This window comes from Silene latifolia, chromosome 9 (assembly GCF_048544455.1).
Source record: "Silene latifolia isolate original U9 population chromosome 9, ASM4854445v1, whole genome shotgun sequence".
Taxonomy (NCBI): Eukaryota; Viridiplantae; Streptophyta; class Magnoliopsida; order Caryophyllales; family Caryophyllaceae; genus Silene; species Silene latifolia.
Window position 1 is genome coordinate 151,988,540 of NC_133534.1, and position 25,010 is coordinate 152,013,549.

General features: G+C 40.3%; 1 protein-coding gene and 1 long non-coding RNA gene across 2 annotated transcripts; both read left to right on the forward strand.

Moving 5' to 3' along the window:
• The first annotated feature begins 4,102 nt into the window (after positions 1-4,102).
• On the forward strand, positions 4,103-13,122 carry LOC141601761 (uncharacterized). Its single transcript, XM_074422063.1, has 6 exons — positions 4,103-4,146; positions 8,490-8,698; positions 8,777-8,903; positions 9,027-9,156; positions 9,264-9,432; positions 12,987-13,122. The coding sequence occupies exons 2-6, from the start codon at positions 8,490-8,492 to the stop codon at positions 13,120-13,122; spliced, it is 771 nt and encodes a 256-aa protein (XP_074278164.1). The 5' UTR covers positions 4,103-4,146.
• A 1,119-nt stretch (positions 13,123-14,241) lies between these two features.
• Positions 14,242-15,462, forward strand: LOC141598344 (uncharacterized). Its single transcript, XR_012523435.1, has 3 exons — positions 14,242-14,326; positions 14,838-14,896; positions 15,118-15,462. It is a non-coding gene; the product is annotated as an uncharacterized LOC141598344 (long non-coding RNA).
• Positions 15,463-25,010: the final 9,548 nt, after the last annotated feature.

The window sequence follows — 25,010 nt, forward strand, 5'->3', positions numbered from 1 at the left end:
AGTCGGATTAAAGGTTGATTTGCATGCAAGACGGAAACTAAACATCCATTTACCGTATTAGGTTTAGGGTGCATAACATGATCCATTTGTCTTAGTAAGGCATTTTGCAAATATGGTTTGACTAGTCATCTGATCCGTCCTATATCCGGGTTAACCGGAGTCGGGGTCGTCCTAGACTAATGCTGGAAGGGAACAGGCCCTGTACCAGACGGCTATATGAGGCGCGAGCCAGCCGGCGGTGTAAGGGGCCTCCCTCTGGTTTTGAAAATGAGAAATGGAGTGCCTATTTAGGCACGGGTTAGCCTACGGTTTATGTACCGTGTTCTAACCTTTTAGAAAACGTTATAAAACGTGTTGGCAATGGGTATTTGAACCCGGTTTGATTTCAAGGGGTCGTTTAGACCGAATTTGTTGATTTGAAGAACTAAACTCGAATAATCATCATTATTTGATAATATTCGGTGTCGGGTTCGGTTTGACAAACTTGACATGAATAGTTTTGAAAATGATTATGGACTAATTGTTTTAAGTCCATTTGAATGTTATTAGTCGGTACTCATCATCGTACTCGGGTTAAAATCCGGCATGGTATGTAGAACCAAGGATGACTTTGTGTTGGTGACTAATATGTTTGTTTGAAAATGTAAAGAAATGAAAAAGGCTGAAAACATGTGAAACAAAACAACAAAGGTTCGAAAATACTTGAAATGGTGAAAACCGAATACAAATATGAAAAATGGATTAAGGGAAATGACGAGAACAAACACGGTTGATTTTTGGTCTGAATACCCCATTTAGGCGTGAGCTAGTTGGCGACCTAAGGGGCTTCTGCCTCAGACCAAAAATTAGTTTGGCTCGTTTATTCCATGTTTTGGTTCATGTTATGCATGTTTTAGCATGTTAGAGTCATGAAACGAATGAAAACATAATAAAAGAGGATTTTTACACCCTTATACTTACATGTTTGGTTATGGCGAGTGACCGACATAAGTGTAACAACTCGTTTGATCGGAAAAAACTCGGTTTAAAACCATTTTGGTAAGTAAAAGAGTGTTTTAAAAGTTTAGTGATGGTGTAGTGGTCGAAGTGGTCGGTCAAGTGGTTTAATGCAGGATGACGGTACCAAACAATGTGTAAGGCTCGTGTTTACGATCGGTAGGTCGTAAATACGCGTCGGATTGTGACTTAAGAAGTCGAGTCGAGAATTTTAAGGGAGAAAAGAGGGGGCGGACACTCGCGTAAGTCTCAAATGGGTGGCATTTGAGGGGTATTTATAGGAGAATGAGTGGTTGTGTGAGTTTTGAGCGACGTGGCCACCTAGGCTGCTCAAAGAGGCGCGAGCCACGTCGCGGGTCTTTGAGGTGTGTTGTCGCTTTCACAACAAACGCAATCATGATTTGTTCTATCCTAGGTTTTGTAGTCACATGTTTGGTACTTGACCATTCATGAATCTGGGAAAACTTAAGGTAGAAGGTTTGAAATGTTTGTTTTTTGTGGTTGACTCGGTTTGACTCGTTGTTGGAGTCGGGATTTGAATTTTTGAGTCGGTTTTTGGTCCGGTGCCGGTTTTGATTCTAGTTAGTGTCATTGCGACCCCGTCATCGTGCATTAAACACTCCAGGTATTTTTGAAATTTTTTGAAATGTTTTATTTTTGAAATCGTTTTAAGTTTTCCGACGTAAAGTTGTACACAAACTATCGATCAAACGCCGCGATTCCAAAACATGTTGTAGTCCGATAATCATCGGGTGTTTGTTGGAGTCTCAGCAGATACTGGGTATCTACAGAGCCCCCAATTTGACCGAGGCTTGGACAGGGCGAAAGTCAAAGTAGAGCTCCCAGGTCAATCGAAGATTACAACCTGGAGACCCAAGCGACGCCGAGGCCGCTCGAAAGGATTCGGGCCAAGGACCTGCCGTCGGGAAGGGCGACGCCAAGGTGACTCAAGGGTATGAGTCAAGGACCTGTCATCGGGAACAGTTTAGAGTCTGTCGACTATCTGTGTGGGTCGTTTAGAGTCTGTTAGACTACGTACAAAGGCTCGCCAGCCATAGGAAGGAGTCATACCTGAGGCGTCTTCGGATATGTCCTTGCACGTTTGCGGACAAAGGCTCGCCAGCCGTGGTAAGGAAATGAACCCGAGGCATCTTCGAGATCTGTCCTTGAAAGGTCGCGGACAAAGGCTCGCCAGCCATTGTAAGGAAATGTACCCGAGGCATCTTCGGGATGTGTCCTTGAAAGGTCGCGGACAAAGGCTCGCCAGCCGTAGGTAAGGAAATGTACCCGAGGCATCTTCGGGATGTGTCCTTGAATGCTTGCGGACAAAGGCTTGCTAGCCAAAGGTAAGGAAATGTACCCGAGGCATCTTCGGGAGGTATCCTTGAATGGTTGCGGACAAAGGCTCGCCAGCCAAAGGTAAGGAAATGTACCCGAGGCATCTTCGGGATCTGTCCTTGAAAGGTTGCGGACAAAGGCTCGCCAGCCAAGACAAGGAAATGTACCCGAGGCATCTTCGGGATGTATCCTTGAAAGGTTTGCGGATAAAGGCTCGCCAGCCAATGGTAAGGTCGGTCAATGGACCATGGGAGTAGCCGCGTCGAATGGGCTTGTTTTGAAAGTAGCGAACTCGTGATGTCGCTGGGGAAATAGTGAGTATGGATTCTCACTATCACTGTTTTTGAAATGAGCGGGTTCCGCGAGGAAGCCCCCAGCTGGTTTTTGAAAGAATAGTAAATTTGGCATCTTCACCATTCGTCGTTCTTCTTTGAACTTGAAGTGGTGGTTTTGATCGCCGTTTGTTTGAATTTTGAAGGAAAATAGTAAATTCGAGTTTGCTATTGTGTTTTGAAGTGACGGTTTATATGCCGCCGTTGACATTTGATGGAAATAGTGAATTTGGAATCTTCACTATTAATTGAAGTGACGGTTTACACTACAAGAAAAACTAAAACAGGCGACCGAAATTTGGCGACTGATATTGGTAGTCGCCAAATTGGCGACTGATTCACAAATTAGCGACTGAATTCAGTCGCCAATTTGGCGACTGCTTTTTTTAAAAGGGGAATCTAATTTGGCGACCGATAATCAGATTTGGCGACTGATTTAAAAGTAGTCGCCAAATTGGCGACTGAATTTCAGTCGCCAAATGGCAATTCAGTCGCCAAAGTTTTTTATAGAAAAACGGAACTCCTCTCTCCTGCTTTACTCTTTCGAAAAAAAAAAAGACGAAGCAGCGGGAGATTAAGGCGACGACAACAACCACACAACCACACCACCACTTCCACCACTTCCACCACCGTGACCACCGTTCTCATTGCCTCCATCACTCTCTTTAATTAGGTTAGTTTTTTTTTGTTTAATTTCAGTTTAATTAGTTTAATTTGTAGATTAATTTGTAGTTAGTTTGATTAATTTGTGGTTAGTTTGTTAGATTTATTTGTAGTTAGTATGTTAGATTAATTTGTAGTTAGATTTAGTTTAATTTGTGTTTGAATTAAAAGGGAATGATTAAGGGGGTTTGTGTTTAGGTTTAGGGTTATGGGTGGGGGTTTGGTCGGCCGTGGGTGGCGGTGGGGGAAGGGTGGCGGTGGTCCGTGGGTGGCGGTGGTCCGTGGGTGCGGTGGGCCTTGGTGAAACCGTCTCATTATTATTATTATTAGTATTAGTATTATTATTAGTATTAGTATTAGTATTATTATTAGTATTAGTATTATTATTATTATTGTTATTATTATTAGTATTAGTATTATTATTAGTATTAGTATTATTATTATTATTATTATTATTATTATTATTATTATTATTATTATTATTATTATTATTATTATTATTATTATTACTAATTAAACCGCCTTATTATTATTAATATTAAGCTAAGTGAAACCGTCTTTTGCATTAATGGAACTAGCTAAGTGGAACCGTCTTTTGGATTAAGAGAAATTATCTATTAGCTAAGTAGAACCTTCTTTAGGACTTGATTTTGATAAATTTAGTTTGATAATTCATGTTATTGATGAATTGAGGTAGAATAACCTTGTTATTTTTGTTTTTCTTTTCTCTTTTCGGGGTTGTCACCATGCTAGGCACCACCGTCACGCGGTAGTGTTGCTTCTTGTTTTCTTTTCATTTTTGCTTTTACTTGATTAGGTAACCTCCTCTTACCAGTTACTTTTTAAATTTACTAATTTTAGTTCAAATTATGTTACGGACTTTAGGATAGAAGCCTTTACTATGTGGTTGAATTGGGCTATTGATTGACTTAATTAATTTAGTACTTGATTGTGTTGTTGTTTGATTTGATGTTGACTTAGTACCCGTTCAAGAATTACTCATTAGGAGTAATTCTTGAATAGTCCCCATTTTGGGATCGTCTTTGTTGCACGTTCAAGTCATTTAGGTAGTAAACACGTACTTGTGATTTATTAATGAGGAATGAGTTTGGTGGCGATCCCTTTAATGTTCTCCGAATACATGTATATGTGTATTTGGAGAACTGAAGGGAATTGCTGCCGAATTTTTTCCTCATTAATAAATTACAAGTGTGTTTGCTAGTGACTTGAAACGTACATTGACGGGTTTAGGTTGGAGTGATAAGGACCTCATTCGAAGATGGATTACTTATTGACAATATTTATATATTGTTTTCATATGTTTATTGTATAATGTGGAGTATAATGTTTAAATTTTGTATGTAATATTATTGTTATTTTTTAAAAATGTTTAAATTACTTTGGGGTCTTCTTTAGATTAAAATGAAGAGATTGGAACGTTCATGGGTGTATGAAGGAAGATTAGACCATTCCAATAAGAAAAGACGTCCTACCGCTAGATTTATAAAGGGTGTTAGCGAGTTTATTGAATTTGCTAAACAACAAGATGAATATGACTTGGTAGACCAAAAACTTAGGTGCCCTTGTGCCAAATGCAAAAACCTGAAATACCAGCTTGACATTGTAGTAGAAGAACATCTCATTATAAACGGGTTTAAACCAAATTATTACAATTGGATTTCACATGGAGAAGCATATTCTCCAATTCATGAACAAACTCACACCCAACAAATACAAAATGATGAGAACCCATATAGAGAGATGGTTGTTGATGCTATGGATTCCACTATTTTTAATAGTGATGACCATACAACTATTTCTGAAGAACAACCGCCACACCCACAAGCAAAAGCCTTTCTTGACATGTTAAAAGCCTCGGAAAAACCCCTTGTATGAAGGAAGCAGAATGACATTGTTACAAGCCGCTTCTAGGCTAATTACCTTGAAGTGTGAGTTCAATATGCCATTTGTTGCTGTTGATGGCATTGCCTCGTTCCTTGAGGAATCTTTCCCCGATGATAATATCATGACCCGAAGTTTCTATACTACCAAAAAAGTAGTTAAAGGTCTTCAATTACCGCATGAAAAGATTGATGCATGTCCTGAAGGATGTATGCTATTTTGGAAAGATGATGCTTTGCTTGACAAATGTAAAGATTGTGGGGCGGATAGATATGAGACAAGTGAAGGAGATACAGTTTTGGTGTTGCAAAAAGGCAACGGTAGTAAGAGGGCCAAAAAGAGTAAGAAACCAATAGCATGTAACCAATTGTTTTACTTTCCTCTCGCACCAAGACTTCAAAGAATCTATGCCACCAAAAACATTGCCGAACAAATGAGATGGCACAAAGAAAACCCACGTGCTCCAGGGAAGATGAGTCATCCTAGTGATGGGGAAGAATGGAAACGATTTGATCGGATGTATCCCGATTTTGCCAAGGAACCCCGCAATGTACGACTTGGCTTGTGTACGGATGGATTTGATCCTTTCGGTAATTTTGGGAGGAAGTATTCTTGTTGGCCCGTTATGGTCACACCATACAATTTACCACCTTGGTTATGTATGAAAAGACCATTTATCTTCTTGTCACTTATTGTTCCCGGACCAAAAAGCCCGAAACGTAATTTGGATGTTTATTTACAACCATTGGTGGAGGAGTTGAAATATTTGTGGGAAGTTGGGGTGGAAACTTATGATGTGTCTAAAAAACAAAATTTTCAACTTAAAGCTTCCCTTTTGTGGACAATAAATGATTTTCCCGCCTAAGGTATGCTATCTGGGTGGTCTACACAAGGACAAAAAGCATGTCCTTGTTGCATGGAGGAAAGTAAAGCATTTTGGCTTCCCAATAGCAAGAAAATAAGCTGGTTTGATTGTCATAGATGCTTCTTACGAGAGGGAAATCCACATAGGAAGAACAAGAAAGCTTTCACAAAAGGTAAAGAGGTGCTTGATGCCCCTCCGAAACGAGTGCCTGGGGATGAGATATGGAAGACGGTATGTGATTTACCATCCCCTATTGATGGTACCGAGGAAGAATTTAAAGAATTGAAAAAGCAGAAAAACGGTTGGTTTAAAAGAAGCATTCTTTGGGACCTTCCTTATTGGAAGACAATGTTGATAAGACATAATTTGGATGTAATGCACATAGAAAAGAATTTCTTTGAGCAACTAATTGACATGATCATGGATGTAGAAGGTGAAAAATGTGATAGCATTGCTTCTAGAAAAGATTTGCAGAAATTTTGTCATCGTCCCAAATTACACATTCGCGGCGACGGGTCTAAGCCAACATCCATTTTCACTCTCGACAAAGCTAAGAGAAAAGTATTGTGTGAGTGGTTACAAAATTTGAAGTTTCCTGATGGGTATGCATCAGATTTTAGTCGATGTGTTGATCTTAAGAAGTCAAGTTGCAAGGCTTGAAAAGTCATGATTGTCATGTATTCATGGAGCGATTATTACCCGTTGCTTTGAAACACCTCGTGCCGACAAACGTTTGGAATGCAGTTGTTGAGATTAGTCAATTCTTCCGAGATTTATGTGCCTCTTCAATATGTGTTGATGACATGATTCGTCTAGAAGAGCAAATACCACGAGATATGTGTAAGCTTGAAATGATCTTTCCTCCTGCATTTTTAACTCCATGGAGCATCTACCGGTTCATTTGCCATATGAAGCCAAAGTTGGGGGACCCGTCCAATATAGGTGGATGTATCCATTTGAAAGGTAATTAAGATAATCTAGCTACTTTTAAACTAAAATTAATAATAATAACTAATCTAGCTATTATATGTTAACTTTATTATTAATAAAATTCATCATTAACTTTTATAGGTTTCTTAATCATTTGAAGAAAAAAATTGGTAATAAAGCTAGGGTGGAAGGTTCTATATGCAATGCTTATTTAACGGAAGAGATTGCAAACTTTTGTTCTCTTTACTTTGAAAAACATATAGAAACCAAAGCAAAAAACTTGAATGTTGAGAAACCGGATGAAGTAGACGGAAGTTTACCCGAATTTTTTCAAACTCAAGATGATGAAGGGTGTTCATCAAAGGGGCAAACAAGATATTTGGATGATAAGGAGTATAATCGTGCCCACCTTTACGTGCTATCTAATTGTGACCTCTTGGAGCCATACGACACACGCTTGTTAATGATTTCATTCAGAGGAATCCTAATATAAGTAAGGATGATGTTTGGGACAAACATGAGGACCAATTTCCATCATGGTTTCAGAAACATGTAATTGAGTTGAATATTCAAGATGATTTGATAAGAAGTTTGACTTTTGGTCCTTCAAAAATGGTAAGAACGTGGAATCGATACTCGGTTAATGGGTTTAATTTTCAAACATTCAACCACGGTAAAGGTAAGGCTAGGTGCAATTGGGGGGTTACTATTTCTTCTCTTGATGACAACGAATACTATGGTATAGTTGAAGATATCTTTGAAATTAGTTATAGTGGACGTGATCGAGCTTATAAAACTGTCTTATTCAAGGTTGACTGGAAGGATAATTCTGGTTTGGAATGAGAGTACATGAACAATACAAGCTTGTAGAAGTGAATCGTACTAGAACATACTCTAAGTATGATCCATTTATACTTGCACATCAGGCTCATCAAGTGTATTTTGCTACTTATCCAAGCACAACAAATGATAGAAATCAAAATGCGTGGTGTGCAATCTTTAAGACAAAGGCACGGTCACAAGTTGATACAACTTTTTTCCAAGAAGAAAACGTTTCAAATGAAACGCTTTTGTCTCCACCCGATGAAATCAACTATGAGCATGAGAATAAAGATGGTGAAGACATGGAAGAGGAAGAATATTATGATGTGGAAGAGAGACTGCCGGGGGAGGATGAAGCGGAGGAGGAGGAGGAGGAGAGAAGGGAAGAAGAGGAGGAGAGGAGGGGGGAAGATGAGGTGAGGAGGAGAAGGGAGGAGGAGAAAAGGAGGAAGGACGAGGGGTTTGGAGATGAAGATGATTATGATGATGATGATGACGATGATGAGGATGAGGAAGAGGATAAGGATGATGATTAAATTGGTATAATTTTGTATTCCTCAAGAGTAAATTATTAAAATTTAGAAGTCTGTATAATTTTCATTTATCATTATTTGTGTTAATTTTTATTTGTATTACTGCAGATGGCTGGAGCAGGTCGAGGTAGGAAGCGTGGAGGCGGCTCAGGAGGAGGACAGAGTACGCGTCCGGAGCAGGAGGAGGAGTTTGTGCAGGAGGATCCGATGCAGACAGACGGTGACGGTGAGGAGACTGACGCTACCGACGAGCCAGCACGGGTGCCGATACGGTACACTTCGGATCATCGGATGATTCTTGAGCCGACGGGATTATGGTAAGTTTTATTCTTTATTAGTCTATTATTTTTATTTCTTTTTTTTTTTTTAATTTTACATGTTCAAAATAAATGCAGGTTTATGGACGATTGCGTGATACGAGGTGTCACGAAAAGCACGAAGACTAATTTCGTGGGTCCAATTCCTACATCGTGGACACAAGCTTCTCATGCACAAAGAGAGGCGTGGTTCAATAACTTTCGGGTATATATTTTCCGTAATTCTTTGTTTTAGAAACCAAATAATTAATTTTGATAAATTTTTTAAGAACCAAGGTTATACTTTTATTTTATACTAATATGAAATTTTGACGCTTTTTTTTTGTAGTTATCATTTGCTTGGTCACCGTCTCAAGAACAGAATGTCCGTATCAGGTACAATGACGTCGGTACTCGACGATATCGGGACGTGATTTGGAAGGTAGTTAGGCGCCCAAAGGAACCAGACCACATGAAAGGTATTTAATTAACTTGTTTTGTTATTTGTATTAATTAGCATATACTCTCTTATATTATAAATAATATCAGTAACTTATTAGTTATGATTTCATATGTGTAATTGCAGGTGACAAGTATGAAGGCTTAATAAAGCATACCAAAAGTGAAGCTTTTCAGAAGAAGTCTAAGCAAGCATCCCTCAACAAAAGAGGAGGAAAGGAAGACGCCGTGAACGAGCCTACTCATTACGCGGGTTCACGATCGTTCTGGAATCGTATGTTGGGTGTAAGTACTTTGTCTATTATTTTACACTTTTTTTTTGTTTTCAATGCAACATGTTTATTTTATGTTAGATTTTTTGTTGATTTTATAACATGTATGTTTTTTTTTTCCTTCGAGAGGAAAGAAGAAGTCACAAACCGATTGCGACGAATCGAACTGCTGTTTCGGACACGCATTCCGTTAAGTTGACGGAAAAGGGGTTAGAACTTGGACTAAGCCAAAACACAAGCAATTATATGTAAGTTTTCCGTAACCTTTAATTTTTGTTAATTTATTCTCTTTTAAAATGTCGTATATAAGGTGGTTACCATATTAACTTACTACCATTTGTTTAATATTGTAGGAAGCATTTGAACGAGAAAAAGCCGCCAATCCAGAAAAACCGGACAATGACATATGGTATGAGTTGGTGGATGGCTTCAAAAAAGGGCACGTGTATGGTACCGGAAGTTCAACACCGGCTTTCTATGAGAAAACGCGTAGAAGATCGACTTCAACAATTCCCAGCAACACGTATCAACCGGGAATTATTAGTCAACTTCAAAGTCAAATAAGAGAGCGTGATGAACGTGATGCCAAACGTGATGAAGAACTTGCCAAACGTGATGAAGAATTCTGGAAAATGAAGGAAAGAATGGAAATGTTTGAGAATTGGTGGCAAGGTTGTAACCCCGGACCTAGATCCAACTACGATCCAAATGATCCGCATGGTCAACATGGGGGGAGTGGAGCCGGTGTTGGCTTCCAAGTAAGATGATTTTAGCATGTAAGTTTGTAAAACTTGAACACTTTAGACTTGAACATTTAGAATAGCTTAGCTTGTAAAACTTTCATTTTCAATATATGAAATGAAGTTTGAGAAATTGGGAGGTGTTGGGTTGAAATGTATGGTGTTGTGTGTGTTGAAATGGGATGTATGGTGTTGTGGAACATCGGTTTGTATGCAGGTTGTAAATTTTTGGCTAGCAATGAAAACGAAAAAAACCACCAAAACATACAGTGGCTTTGGCGACTGATTTGGGATTTGGCGATCGAAATTGATCGCCAAATTGGCGACTGATTCAAGGTAGTCGCCAAATTGGCGGCGAATAGCGATCGCCAAATCCAAAATCAGTCGCCAAATTGGCTCAGCCAAACTGGCTACGTCACCCAAAAAAGGCGACTAATTTGACATTTGGCGACTGCTATTCAGTCGCCAATTTGGCGACTACCTTGAATCAGTCGCCAATTTGGCGACTACACTATCAGTGGCCATTTTTGGCATTTGGCGACTGATTTTTCAGTCGCCAAATTTGGCGACCGACTTTAGTCGCCAAAGCTAGAAAAGGCGACTAAGGTCCGCGACTGACGTTTGGCGACTAAATTCAGTCGCCAAATTGATTTTGGCGACTGATTTCAGTCGCCAAAATCAGTCGCCTGTTTTAATTCTTTTTGTAGTGTTATGTGCCGCCGTTGACATTTGTAAGAAATAATGAATTTGGAATCTTCACTATTAATTGAAGTGGCGGTTTATGTGCCGCCGTTGACATTTGTAAGAAATAGTGAATTTGGAATCTTCACTATTAATTGAAGTGACGGTTTATGTGCCGCCGTTGACATTTGTAAGAAATAGTGAATTTGGAATCTTCACTATTAATTGAAGTGACGGTTTATGTGCCGCCGTTGACATATGTGGCGAAAATAGTGGAATTCAATTTCCAACTATTATCTTGAAAATGACGGTTTTAATTGTCGTCGCTTAAAAATTTGGAGAAATAGCGGTTTTTGAATTTTCCCCATTATTTTTGAAATTTTGAAGGGTAATGGTGAATTTTGATTTCACCATTATTTCTGAAATTGGCGGTTTTGATCGCCGTTTGCTTGAAAATTCCCGAAAATAGTGAATTTAAATTTTCACTATTCGATTGGAGGGACGGTTTATGTGCCGTCGTTAAAAGCTTTCGAAAATAGTGAATTTGAATTTTTGCTATTTGTGTTTGAGAAAAAGTGACGACCTTTAATATCGTCAAATGAAAGTTTGAAGTTTGTTACGGGAAATTGGGCTAAAGCCCAAAATCCGCTGAAAGAGCAAGGGGGAGGCCTGCTTTAGGCGCGAGCCACCTGGCGAACCAAAGGGGCTTCCCTATTTTTCTGTAAAAGATGCGAGGTCAGGCCGCATATCATTCATAATCTCGTCTTCCTTCTCTTCGACAAAACAAAGCCAAATCCGCCATTGTTGGACCTTCTAGCTTGTTCGAATTCTTGCCTTCATCAACATTGTCATCTCAAGGTAAGTATTTCCTCTTGAATCCTTTAATTTCAATTTTGTTGATCTTTAGCTTGATTGAATTAGGGCGAATTCACTAGTCGAAAAAACCCATATTGCGTCTATTGAGTTACGTGAGTTCTTAAAAACCCGACGCAAAAGGTATCAACTAGTGGCGGGAAAGCAATTTTCGCCCTGTAGCATCACTTTTTGCGTTAGTTCTGCTTTAAAACTGATGTATTTAATGCGTTGGTTATAAAAAAACTGACGTATTTAATCTAATGAGTCAGTTATATGACATAACCGATATAAATGTGTTAAACTTTTGCATCGGTTTTACTTTGTACTTATAGCAACCGACGCATCAATTCCCCTATATTACTAATTACCATTTACCTCTCTCAAAACTTGCCAATTATATGAAACCCTTCAATCTTCATCATTATACTTGGTTTTTTCGTCGAAGCCTTGGTTCTTTCCACTGATCACCGCACGCCATCCTTCCCTCGACGTCGTTGCACCACTGCCGCACACGATCAAGTCATTCCACAACCACTGCGTCTTCAGATCTAACAAAATGGCTTTGTGTTTATCAATTCGGCGTACCATCACCACTCCGCCTATCACGCACGCGAGCCACCGTGAGATGCCACCAATCACTATTCTAGGTATTCTTTGTGCTTAATTTGATTTCAATCTTTAATTATTTTTGTATAATTTGATTTTGGGGCAGGTTTAATTGTAATTTAGGGTTAGGATAATTCGAACAATTGCAATCTTTCTCCACTTAATTTGTAAACCGGGTTTCGGTTAATGAGGGATTTTAATTGAAGTTGCTATTGAGACACTATTTTAATGTAATTTGCGGGAACCATTGAGACACTATTTTAATGTAGTTGTATTGAGGCACTGGGTCAATTCAGGGTTTGATGTTTGAAATTAAGCCCAATTGAGTTGATTTCAATTTCATTTTTGTTTCTTCAGTCAATTAGCTTAATTCAATTGATGGGTTTTCTGGGTTTGATTTGATTACATGTAAAGATTGAATCTTGAGCTCTTTACAGCTTAAGTGAAGATGAAGGGTGTGGTATTTGAGAATGGTGGTGGTACATAATGGGGTGTGCGTGATATGTTTGGATAGTATTGAGCTTCAGGAATCTGCCCTTGTTAAAGGTTGCGACTTGCGAGCATGCTTACTGTTTTGTCCTCCTTTTTTTCTGAGACTTCTAATTTTTCGATTGTTTTCCTCTGTTGAATTTTTTCAATTGATTGCATTATTTGATTTTGAGTAAAAAATGGATTATTGAACTGATTTTGGGTTAGAGTTATCCATCAGAGGGATGACTGTGAGCTTATCGCTGTCAACGACCCTTTCATCACTGCTGAATACATGGCAATTCTTGTGTTTGTTTTTGGTAGATTAATGTTGATAACATTTCCTATAATTGGGGTTTATTGATTTTGGGTAAGACTTGTTGTGAACTGATATTGTGTTATATGGGTTATCTCATAATTTTGAGAAATCTCATTCATTCATCTCGTAATTTTATCTTATTTCACAAAAAAGTTGGTCCATCTAACCTTTACCAAAGTCCTTCCATTCATATGACTAGTAGCAGTAGCAGAAGTACATGAAAGCATTAACTCGACAAATTAAAGAGTGGCGTTCTGTACTCTTCAACTTATTAGTTTATCTTAACTTCTTTTTAACTGAATTTCCTGAACAAGTTACAAGTTAAATCCATTATGTTCCTTGGAGCGACATCGTTATCAGTTCTTTCTTTCATATGGTCGGTTGTACTTTGCTATTGTGGGTGTGATTACTGGTTTGATTCTTTATTTTAAAAATGTACGAGACTTCCCAATACACCAAGGTTAGTACAGTAAGAGGAAAGTACATATTGAGTATTGCTCGCATCGTCCAGTGTTTTGTGGCCACTGTTCGCCTGCCATCGGCCATTTGACGATAACCCCCACCCCATCCATGTATGGCTGCTCCTTCAAATTTGCTGGTAATTTGTTTATATTCAGATTTCAATTGTTTCAATTAAATACCAGATTCATTTATTTGATGATAATAAAATAGTTAAGGTTAATGGAATCTTGTCGATGCAGTAGTGTAAAGCGGCGTTGGATGTGGTTGAGTTTTCAGATGTTACTTCGGATGATGAATTAGCTTCTTTTTTGCTGATATTATTACCCAAATGGCTCTTTTATGTGAGTTTCTTAATTTGTTTGATTTTGCCCAAAATTGTGCTTTCGCCGTAATTATTGTTTTTAGTATGGGCTAGTTATATAATATTTTCAAAACATTTTGACGGCTTTCTGAAATGGTTTTCTTTGATAGTTTATTATGGAGGTTTTGAAATGTAAATTTTGAATGCCAGGATGAGCTAGAATACATGGCATGGAAGATGCCTGGTTGCCACCATGGAGGTTCTGTTTTGTTCAAACTGATGGTGGATGTTACTTAATCACAAGGTACGAACCTGTATCTTAAATGGTCCTTTTGCTTTGTTAATTTTGTTGGAGACAGTCATGAGGGTGGGAGTTAGCTCATGATTTTTTTTTTGCAGTAATAGAGGACATCTTTTAAAGGATGGCGGTGCAAGTCAAATACAAAACTTTCATCTTCATTTGCACCTTGGTTTGACGGGTTACAGGTTACTCTCCTTCTCTCTAGCTAGCTTTATGCCAATTGCTTTGCATATTGAGTACAATTTTAAGTTTCAAACGTTCATGTGAATTTTGTTGTGTATGGACATTCCATGATACGCTTAGTTGATTGTTGAATGACATCAGTTAAATGAATATGTGATGGTATATCATTATCATTAGATGTGTGTGTGGTGTTTACATCCGACGAGTAGAGCCGTTGAGTGTCTATCGACTACTGTGTCAATTTACATTTCGCCTTCTTAAGTTTGTTGTATTTATACCCTCTCTAGAAGATGAAGGACTAAGAGTATATGATATCACTTGTTCTCTTTCTTGTTGATACCACATTCAGTACTAGAATTGTTTCAGCTGACAAACTGGCTGAGGTTTCAGCCTTTACGTCTGTACTATAGGTAGTTAAATTGCCTCCCATGTTTCTGCAGTGTTCTCTTAGTGAGTGGTATTGTTTTGAGGGCTGTTCTTCTACTAACAAATGCTCTTATTTAATTCATATAGGACATTCATGGGGACCAATCTAAATGTGTTATGGGAAAAATTTCTAGTTCAATCAGAAGGTAGCTTATCAATGGTTCTTTTATTTGATGCTCCTGCTGTTAGGACTAATGTGAAAATTTTGCACATGTTTGTAGTTCTATACTTCTGATTGTTATATCGTATAGTCTTGTTTAATTATTTTAATTTGGTTTCAAGATTAGTTTAATTTGAAACTGGGACTTCCCATTTTTTTCATACACTGACATGCCCTTGCTTGTTTGCTTAATCCATCTCCCCATAGGTTATTACTCGGTTAAAGAAAAAGGTGATGACCTCAAAGACCTTGCACATTTCTCACGTCGAGGCTCTTCAAAATTAATGGTGTACGTTTGCACAAAGCAAGCACTGATATTACATGGGAAGAGATGTCGACTTTAACATCTAACAATCCCCGGTGCATTGAAGAGGTGTATGTGAACAAGGGTTTTATATTCTTGATCTTCATAATACATCACGTCCCCGCATTCATTTTTCAACCATGTATATGAATTTGGCTAGAGAAGTTTCGGCTAGTAGATGTTTAGAGATCATTTAGTATAGATTAGCTTAGTAACTAAGACGTTTGTGAGATTTTGTATACATTGGATTGTATTTTATGTATTGGTGGCGGGTTGGATTCTTGTTGTAGGTTTTCAAGCTTTTGTATTCGAATTGTTAGTTTTACGAGATTTTCGGCAACAAATTTTTGTATATAAGAAAAACATTAATTGCATCCGTTTCTGATGACAAATGCGCAAATGGTTCTTAAAACAATTTATCAATTGCATCAGTTTTTTCTGGTAGAACTGACGCAAAAAAAAAAAAGCAAATGCATCGGTTATGTGAAGAACTGACACAAATAACAACTATTTGCGTCGGTTGTAAGAGTCTATTGCGTCAATTCTACTAATACAACTGACGCAAATGACACTTTTTTGCGTCGGTTTTTAAGACACAACTGACGCAAATGTTAACTTTTTGCGTCGGTTCCAAAACAGACGCATATCAAATACGACCCCTCGATATACGTCAGTCAAAAACCGGCGCAAAAGGCCTTTTACAACTGACGCAATAAGGGCTTTTTCCATTAGTGATTTTGCCCTAAAAATCGAATTGGGCGTTTTTGATTGAGCCCATTTCGAGTGAAATTGATGCTTGCATTAGGTTAGAAACCTGTTTAGGAGTATAGGGGTGCTTTTAGTTTGCATTTTGGTCCCTGTTCCAGCTCCCTATGCTGGAAAAACGTGAGTGAGGCGAGAAACCGTCTCATTTCACAATGCCAAGTTTATTTGCATGGGTAGTGGGTCCCACTAGGTTGCATTGTAGTCGGGAAAACCCGTATTTGCCATTTAAGGACCTTCGTTGGATGCTTGTGGGCAAAATTGGATTTTTGCCTTTTGCGACGGTCTTACGTCTGACCAAATAAGCGCCTGTTTGGGCTTGAATTGAGTCAGTTTGCTTTGAAATGAACCTTATTGGTAATTTAGGTCACCTTGAGGCGTGATAAAATCAAGTTTGCCTTTTTGCGGTCGTTTTGAAATTTTGACCGGTTTGGGCTAAAATTATTGTATGAATTGCCTTTTTGAACCGTAGAAAAATCCCCATTGTGTCAGGAATGTATTTTGGTTTGTTGGCGGACCTTGTAGGGGTCTTGAAGTGCCGTTTTTGTGATTTTGACTCGTCTTTTGCTTGAAAAGAGGGGCGAGTCGTTTTTGTGTTTTTTTTTTAATGGTTTTGTTTGGTTGGATTTTGGGCGGGATTGCCCTTGTTTTTGCATTGCAGGTTGTGTTTTTTTGTTTTTGGATTTATCCATTTCATGCCGTCGTAATGCCGAAATTCCGGCTAACGTTTTTTTGTTTGTAGGAGAGCGTTCGGGGCAGGCCGAGTTCATGGCTGCGACTCTTGAGGAGTTGTTCGGGTCGGGCCCGGTTAGCACGCCTGCCGTGGTTGTGGAGGACGTCACTGAGGAGGAGAGTTCTCCTGAGCAGACTGTTGGGGCCTCAGAGGCCGTCGAGGAGCGTGAGGAGCCCGTTGTTAGGGCTGTTAGCACTGGGAGAGCTCAGACTGGGGCTGAGGCGAGTACCTCCGGGAGGAGGGTTTCTTCGAGGGAGCGACGTCCTCGGGCGACCAGGCGGTCGTTGCGGGACGTCAACAGGGTCGTTGAGTTGGGCCCTACCCACCACGTCGAGTCTCGTGGCCATAAGAGACGGAGAGTGGAGACAGCCGAGGACGATGCTGATGTCGCGAGCTGGAGAGCCAAGCGAGTTACGGCCCCGCGGGGGTTGCTTTTACGGGCGGCGCCTGAGTGGGCCGAGGGTTTTGACGGCAGCCAGTTGTTGCTTCTACTGGACTGACACCTCTCCTACCGTGCTTACGAGGGCATGGTGAGTCGTATTCCCTGGTTGAATTTTGTCACTTTTTGAAGTGTCGGGCCTAAATAGGCATTCTAACGTTGTCTGTTTTTGATTTCAGGAGATTGGCACCATGAGGACTTTCTCGGGCTTTTCTGCCTGCTTGGGTCTCTACGACGATCTCCGAGCCAGGTCGAGGCGTTGATAGAGAGGTCGGCTTTTGGGCTGTTGGTGGCCGCTTGGCGGGACATTCACAGGTCCTCGATTAGGGTGAACCTGTGTTTGATTCGCGCTATGTTGGATCGGTATTGGGATACGACGTCGTCGTTCCACATGGAGTTGGGGAGGTCGGCGTGACTTTAGAGGACTTCGCCATGGTATCCGGCCTTCCTTACGGCGAGCTGCCCATTGAGTTTACCGCGACGCCAGAGAGAGTGTCATCTCCCGCGGTTACTGCTTTGATCGGTACTGCTTTGCCAGAGCCTTCCGACGTCACTCCGTACTTGATCGCGAGTTCGTATTTGATGTGAACATTACTTGCGCACATTTAGTCCCCTAATTGAGCCTATTTTTCATACTATTATAACACTCTTTGGCCATTTTATCCGTTAAAACCTTCCTATTTGTGTTTCTATCGCATTTCATATGTTTTGTAGAAAAGGAGATAATAAGGCGGAAATTCCCGTCTTTCGTGCATATTTGGAAGCTATTTGACGATATTTGATGGACTAGTATGAAGAGGAAGCAAGAACTAAAGACCAAGTCTACAAGAATAAAAAGAAAGCAAAGAAAAAGAACTCTGTCACAGAAGTCGAGCAGATTCCCACGAAGACGCCCGTCTTGCAGTGACAACCCGTACGTCCCAGCAACAAAGACGCCCGGATTCCTCCAAAGAATCCGAGCGGATTACCACGAAGACGCCCGTGCTCCACCTCAACAATACGCCCGTCTTCCTCCTCGGACGCCCGGATTCTCCTGCAGCAACCTTCGTCTTCTTCTTACTCCGTGAAAGATGCCCATCCTTCTAAAAAGACTAGCGTTTCTCTGCTCTAAACTAAAAAGTGTAATTACTAATTTAGCCCTAGTTAACCTAATGAATCCCTACTATAAATACCCCATTTATAATAATGAATATGAGGATCATTAGAGGGAGATTAGAGGGAGATCTCTCTTAGCTAGAAAAAATCCTTCCTTAGATTAGATTAGGAGTAGATTAGAATAGATTACTCCTTAATCTTTCCACAAAATTACACATTAATCTTTCCTTAATTATTGTTTAAGTTTATTATTCAAGTTTATTATTGGGTAATTGAAGATTATTGGGTTATTATTGGAGAATTGACAACTCTTCATCAATCAATCAAGTTTCTTCTATTATTCTTTGCTTTATTATTTGGATCATCTCAAGTTTGGTATAATTCCTTTACTCTTTAATCTTTATTGTTCATTTCTTCATTCTATTATCATGTTTATACTTGTTATGATGATTGACACCATTAATGACATGTTTTCCATGATAATGAGTGAGTAGTTTCTTTAGCTAGGATTAATGGGTAATTAGGGAAACCAACATGGGATTGATTCATGCTTAATCTAATATGTTTTCATAATCAAATTGCTTGCTTGTTGTGATGTCAACTTTATGCACATGTTATGTTTGATGAAGTGCTAAGCCTATGAATCCTTGCATTTTTACCATCTCTTATCTACTCAACTAGACTCGTAAGATATAAACCAACTCGAGTCTCGTAAAACCTTGCATAGAAGTTGAATAGGAGGAAAGTAAGTCGACTTGTAGGTGTTGTATAATCTAATCGATTCAGCTCCGGGACCCAACTCTTTCTATGAACCGTAAGACATAAACCAACTCGGTTCCTTCACAATATTAATTGCTTGCAACTTTGTAAACATGTTTGTATGATCAACACCATGAGTCCCCTATGACCCCATGATATCCTAGCACTTTTAATCATTTGTTTACATCCTTCCTTTATTGCTTGCTATACTTTATTGCTTTTATTAGTCTAAAAACACAACTACAAACCCAAACAAATTGTGACACTAGCATAAATTGAGATAGATAGACTTAGAACCCAAAGCACACCGTCCCATAGATCGACCTCGACTTACCACTAACTAGTTGTTTGTTAAGTATTATAAATGTGTTTGATTGGATGAGTGACGACATCACCCACATCAAAATGGCACCATTGCCGGGGATGGTGTTATGTGATTAAGTTCTTACTTGTTTGTCTATTTTAATTGTGCTTTCACCTTGAGGAACTTGTTCCTCAAGGATTGTTCTTACCATTTTTGTCTAGTTTCATGCTTGTAGTTGTTTCCTTGTTTTAGCTATGATGGCTCAAGACTTGACTTATGGAGTATATGTTGGATCTGTTGAGTATGACTACAATGGGTATGGGGAGTTTGAGGAGCAAGTCAACACAAACCTACCTTACTAATTGTTCAATGAAAATCCTAACTACTACCCCAACTTTTCCCACCAAAATCACCACATCCAATACCAACAACAACCACCCACCCAAAACTCACTTTGCAACCAATTCCAAATACCACAATATGAGCACTTTCACACCCACCCACAACAAAAAGATGAGCCTAACTTTGACATTCAAGATATGGTTCTCCAAATGATGGGAGACCAACAAAATTTCTTCACACAAATTCTAGAGGAGAGCCAAAATAGGAACAATGTTCTCCAAAGCATTGTTACCCATGGTAAGGAGTTGGCAATTAAAATTGCCCAAATGAAAGAATTCCAAGCAACCACTCCCCACCATCCTTTGGACATTAATCATGAATGTGAATTTGAAGTAGTAACTTTCGACATGGAGAATGAAAAATGGGAAGAGCCAATATCCTTAAGCTCTTGTGACTATGAAAGTGTGGTATTTGATGATGAAGACATGAGGTTGAGTAAGCCAAGTACTCTTAGCCTTTGCGAGTATGAGGGTGTGTCCTTTGAAGTGAATGTTGAGACATTGGAGAAAGAGTTAAATGGAGCCTCCATATATGATTCGTATGAAGATAGCAACAATGATGGTGAGCCTAACAGACGAACTCAAAATATCACCTTGCTTGAGGAGCCTATCCTTGAGACATTTGAGATACCCTATCATGAAGAAGAACGTCATTCCCCTATTCCTCATGAAGACTACTTAACATATATCATAGAGCCAATGATCATTGAAGAGGATATGGTGGACCTTCTTCAAAAGGCCAAAGTATCATACAAGAGCTACTTGGTGAAAAAGCGCAAAGAGAAAATTGCTCGTGAAGCCATTTCTGAAGATTTGGCACCCACAATGACAACTTCTAAGGAACTCGATCATCAAAGCCATGAAAATTCTCCTTCCACCTTGGAAGGATTGAAATATCAAAATGCTATCATCCTTACCGAGATTGAAGAAGAAGTTGGTAAGTGGAAGTCTACAGATGAAAATGAACCACACTTCATGCCTAGTATTGACAAGAATCATGGGCTTGTATATTGGAAGCATTGGGAAAGCTCTAATGCCGAGGACGAAGCAAGAAAAAGAACATTTTACAAGCTTCCTTGGCCAAATTTCATGTTCAAATGGAGCAACCCATACTTGTGTCTATTTGGAGCTTGTTCACAAGCTTTTGATCTCTTATTAAAAGCCTTGAGCTCTATGCATAAGAATTTCTACAATTTGAACTAGTTTGGTGGAGTCCTATCTTAAACCACCATTTGTATGATATTTCTTGGACCCCTTTTTCTTTGTATAATATTGTACATTATTGCATTTGTATTTGATTTTTTGCATGAGAGTGGTGAGAGAGAGAGAGAGTCATCTTACATCTTTATTGAGCAAATTTCAGAAAAAGACAAGGAGGAATAGCAAATTGATAAAAGGGGTATGATTGTGAAAAGAAAGGAAAGAAAAAGAAGAAAGGAAGCAGAAGACGCCCGTCCAGGACCCCCGTCGCATAACCGGTTGACGCTGTCTCAGAAGCCGGGCGGATTCAACACAAGACGCCCGTCTTGAGAAAAGACGCCCGTATTCATCACGGGACGCCCGTCCTGAATGTCATCTGAAACGAGATTTTGAGCTGCCAGGAAATCCGAGCGGATTTTTGAAAAGCCGCCCGTCTCAAGAAAGACGCCCGTCCCAACTCAGAAGCCGCCCGTCTTCTTCCTGCTCTCAACTCAGCAGAATCCCTGCATTAGAATCCGCCCGGATTTTTAGGAAGCCGCCTGTCTCCTATTACCAGAAGACGCCCGTCCCGAAGCAAAGACGCTCGGATTGGCCCATTTTTCTCGGATAAACCGGACAGGACCCGCCCTTATCCGCTCGGATTCCCCCTTCTTCTATAAAATCACCCCCTTTCTCCCTCATTTCTTCACCTTATCAAACCCTAAAACACTCATCTCCTTCCTCAACAACACTCCCCTCACATCAAAAGCCCACAAAACCCCCATTTCCTCAACTTCAAGATGATGAACCTCAAAGGCAAGGCCAAGAATTTGTTGAATATACCGGAAGGAAACGCAAGAGATCATCCTCCTCAATTCCGCGAGAGGTAGCACTACCAAGGAACGTCCGTCCCTTAGTAAGAGGAGGAATTGAACAACTTGAGTACTTCCAAGAGGTGCTTTTTGAGTCCGATGACCACCGCAAGAACTTTGTCAAATTGCTAGGTAAGAACTATGAACCCACTCAATTCATAGATACTAGGGTGTTGGAAATCCTTAAGATAAGGTACCCTACCGAGATGTTCTTTAATGGCCTTGGGATTGGAGACCTATATGCAAAAATAAACGTGCATTTTTTGAATTTGATGAATTTTTCAATTTTTTTTGGAAATTTTTGTAAATATGAGAAATGAGATAAACAAATGCAAACTGAAATGTAAACGTGAATGCAAGCAAATGATATGCGACGCAAAACCCTTCCCCAAACCAAATCGCACAATGTCCCCATTGTGCAGAATCATGTAATGAAAGAAAAGAGAAACGGGAATTTGCGAGAAAATAAAGAAATATGACATGAAGTGGAACTCGGGAACTCACAAGACTTTAAGCGCAGCAAAAGAAAACCTCCCCAAACCAGCGTGAGCTAGGAGGTTTCAGTAGCCAGCAGTGCTACTAATAAGTACCTGAAAAGACAAAAGAACCACGCATAAGTCCGAGAAAACAATTTTTGAAGCGGTATAATGTGCATAAGATGAAGAAATTGAAGAAAACAGAATTATGTCGGAAAATAAAGAGAAAGAAAGACTCCCTCAATTCCGCAAAACGACCAAACACAGCAGGGGAAAGGTCGTTAATAGGTACAGCAGCAGGCAACGGTCGATCGACCATCTCACCCAGTCGATCGACCAGGTAAACAAGAACAGAAGCTCCTGGAACTGTGCAGCTTAGTCGATCGACCATAAGGGTCAGTCGATCGACTGGAAATACTGCTGTAACTTTCTGATTTCTCAATTAGCTCGAGAACTTGAGCTAATAAGGTCCAAAAACCTGCAAATGCACAATAACACGCACCCAAAATTGCGCAAAACCCAAAGTAACCATCTAAAGTGTTTAAAATCCTAAGCAAACGAAATAAATTGCGAAGTCTCGCGCACACAAAAGCAATAAATAAAAAGGTTCAAAAGCAAATAAAATGTAAATGTTTTGAATAAGTCTCAATCAACTAATAGTTGATCAAGAACGGCCATAGAATGGCCCATTTGACTGGTTTCTGGCTACAAGAGGTAGCCTCAACGGTGCTCATCTTCTCAGCTGCACCCTTCTTAGCTTCAACATCCGTAGAGCTCAACGGATCAACAGCTTCATCATCTCCCCAATCAATGTCTTCCTCTGACTCGTCGGAATCCAGATCAGACTCCGTTGCTTTGACTGGCTCATCATCTGGCTCCTCATCAGTCCCATAGCTAAGGCATCCTAGACCACCTCTTTGAACAATTGGCTCCTTCACAGCTGGAGCAACATATGGCTCTTCCTTCCCCAAACCAGCTCCTGCAATATCTAAAACAGTAGAATCTTCCTCCACTTTGCTCCCAATCTGGGGCGGAGGTGTCACAACAGGAGTAGGAATAGAGACAGGCATATCAGGAAGTATAAAATAAGATTTCTTTTCAGAAACCGTATTGCAAGTGACAGGCCACATGGGGTCTTTCATCCTAGCTGTATGGGCAAAAACAATGGAATGCTTGCCTACCTTAAAGGTCAAAGTTCCCGAACCAACATCAATAACTGCATCAGCAGTGTGCAGGAATGGTCTACCTAGTATGATAGGTATGTGGGCATCTTCGGGCATATCCAGTACCACGAAGTCAACAGGGAAGAAAAACTTCCCTATTTGCACGGGGATGTCCTCTAAGACTCCTATTGGCTGGACCGCGGAGCGAACCTTCTTGATAGCTGGCTTAGAGAGATGGAGAACATATTAGATTTGGTTCACTGTCCTGATGAAATGAGAGTGGAACAGGCTGCATTCTATTTGAGGGAGGCAGCTGGTAAGTGGTGGGATACGGTGAAAGTGAGTGCTAAGGAGTTGTATGTGAACCAAGGTTTACCTGCTATACCTGGGAAGAGTTTCGTCGGGCTATGAGAAAAGAGTTTGTACCGGAACACGTGAGGAGTAAGTTGAGAGAAGAGTTTGACAGTTTTAAGATGACCGCTGAGATGTCTGTGGCCGAGTACTACAGGCAGTTCAATGACAAGTTACCCGTGGGAGTCCTTACTGATGTTAAGGAAGCTTATGAGAGGGCTGGGAGGTTGGTGGAGATGGCTCAGGAGAGGTCAGGTGGTGAGAAAAGGAAGTCTGAGAGCGAGGGTGGTGGCCAGTCTAATCACAAGAAAGGCAACCACAATCAGTCTAAAGGGTTTTCTTAAGGGTCGGGTTCGATCTTTGGGGCTTCCTTTGGGCGTGGCCGTGGAAGTGTTAGTGGTAGTTGGAGAGTGACCTGCTATAGCTGTGGTGGTGTAGGCCACAAGAGACATGAGTGCACAAGTGCACCGGAACTTTCCGAGACTGCGCGAGCTATGCGAGCAATAGACCGGCTGGGTCATGGCCAAACCGGGGAAGTCAGAGTTACCAGAGTGGAGGCAACCGCAGCGGCGGTAATTCTTATCAGAAACCACCAACGAACAACAACAACAATCAAGGGTCGGGTGCTAAGCCGACCACATCAGCCAGTACTGTCCAGGGAGGTGGACAGAAGACCAGTGGAAAGCTGTTCATGATGGACAAGAAAGCAGCTGAGGAGGATGCACATGTTATCACTGGTACTTTTCTTGTTAACGGTATTCATACGTTTGTTTTGGTTGATTCGGGGGCGTCTCAGTCGTTTGTATCTTCGAGTCATGTTAAACGGTTGGGTTTGAGGGCATATGAGTCTGTATCATGTGGGAGGTTCTTTAGAGATGTATCTATGATAGTTGGGCAAGTTGATCTACCTGTAGACTTGCTAGAGTTTCCTTTTGACGGTTTTGAGATGATAGTCGGGATGGACTGGTTAGGAAAGTATAAAGCTAAGATAGACTGTCATCAAAAGAAAGTGTCTTTAAGAGGTCCTGAGGGTGTTAGTGTGTCTTATCGTGGGTTTTTAGTCAAACCCAAAGTTAAGTTGATTGCAGCTGTCACTTTGAAGTCATATCTGAGGAAGGGAGGTCCTTTGATATTGTGCCATGTGAGAGACAACCGGATAGAGGGTCCGACAGTTGCTCAGATACCAGTGGTGGGGGAGTTTGAGGATGTGTTTCCAGAGGAGATTCCGAGGTTGCAGCCGAGAAGAGAAATAGATTTCACAG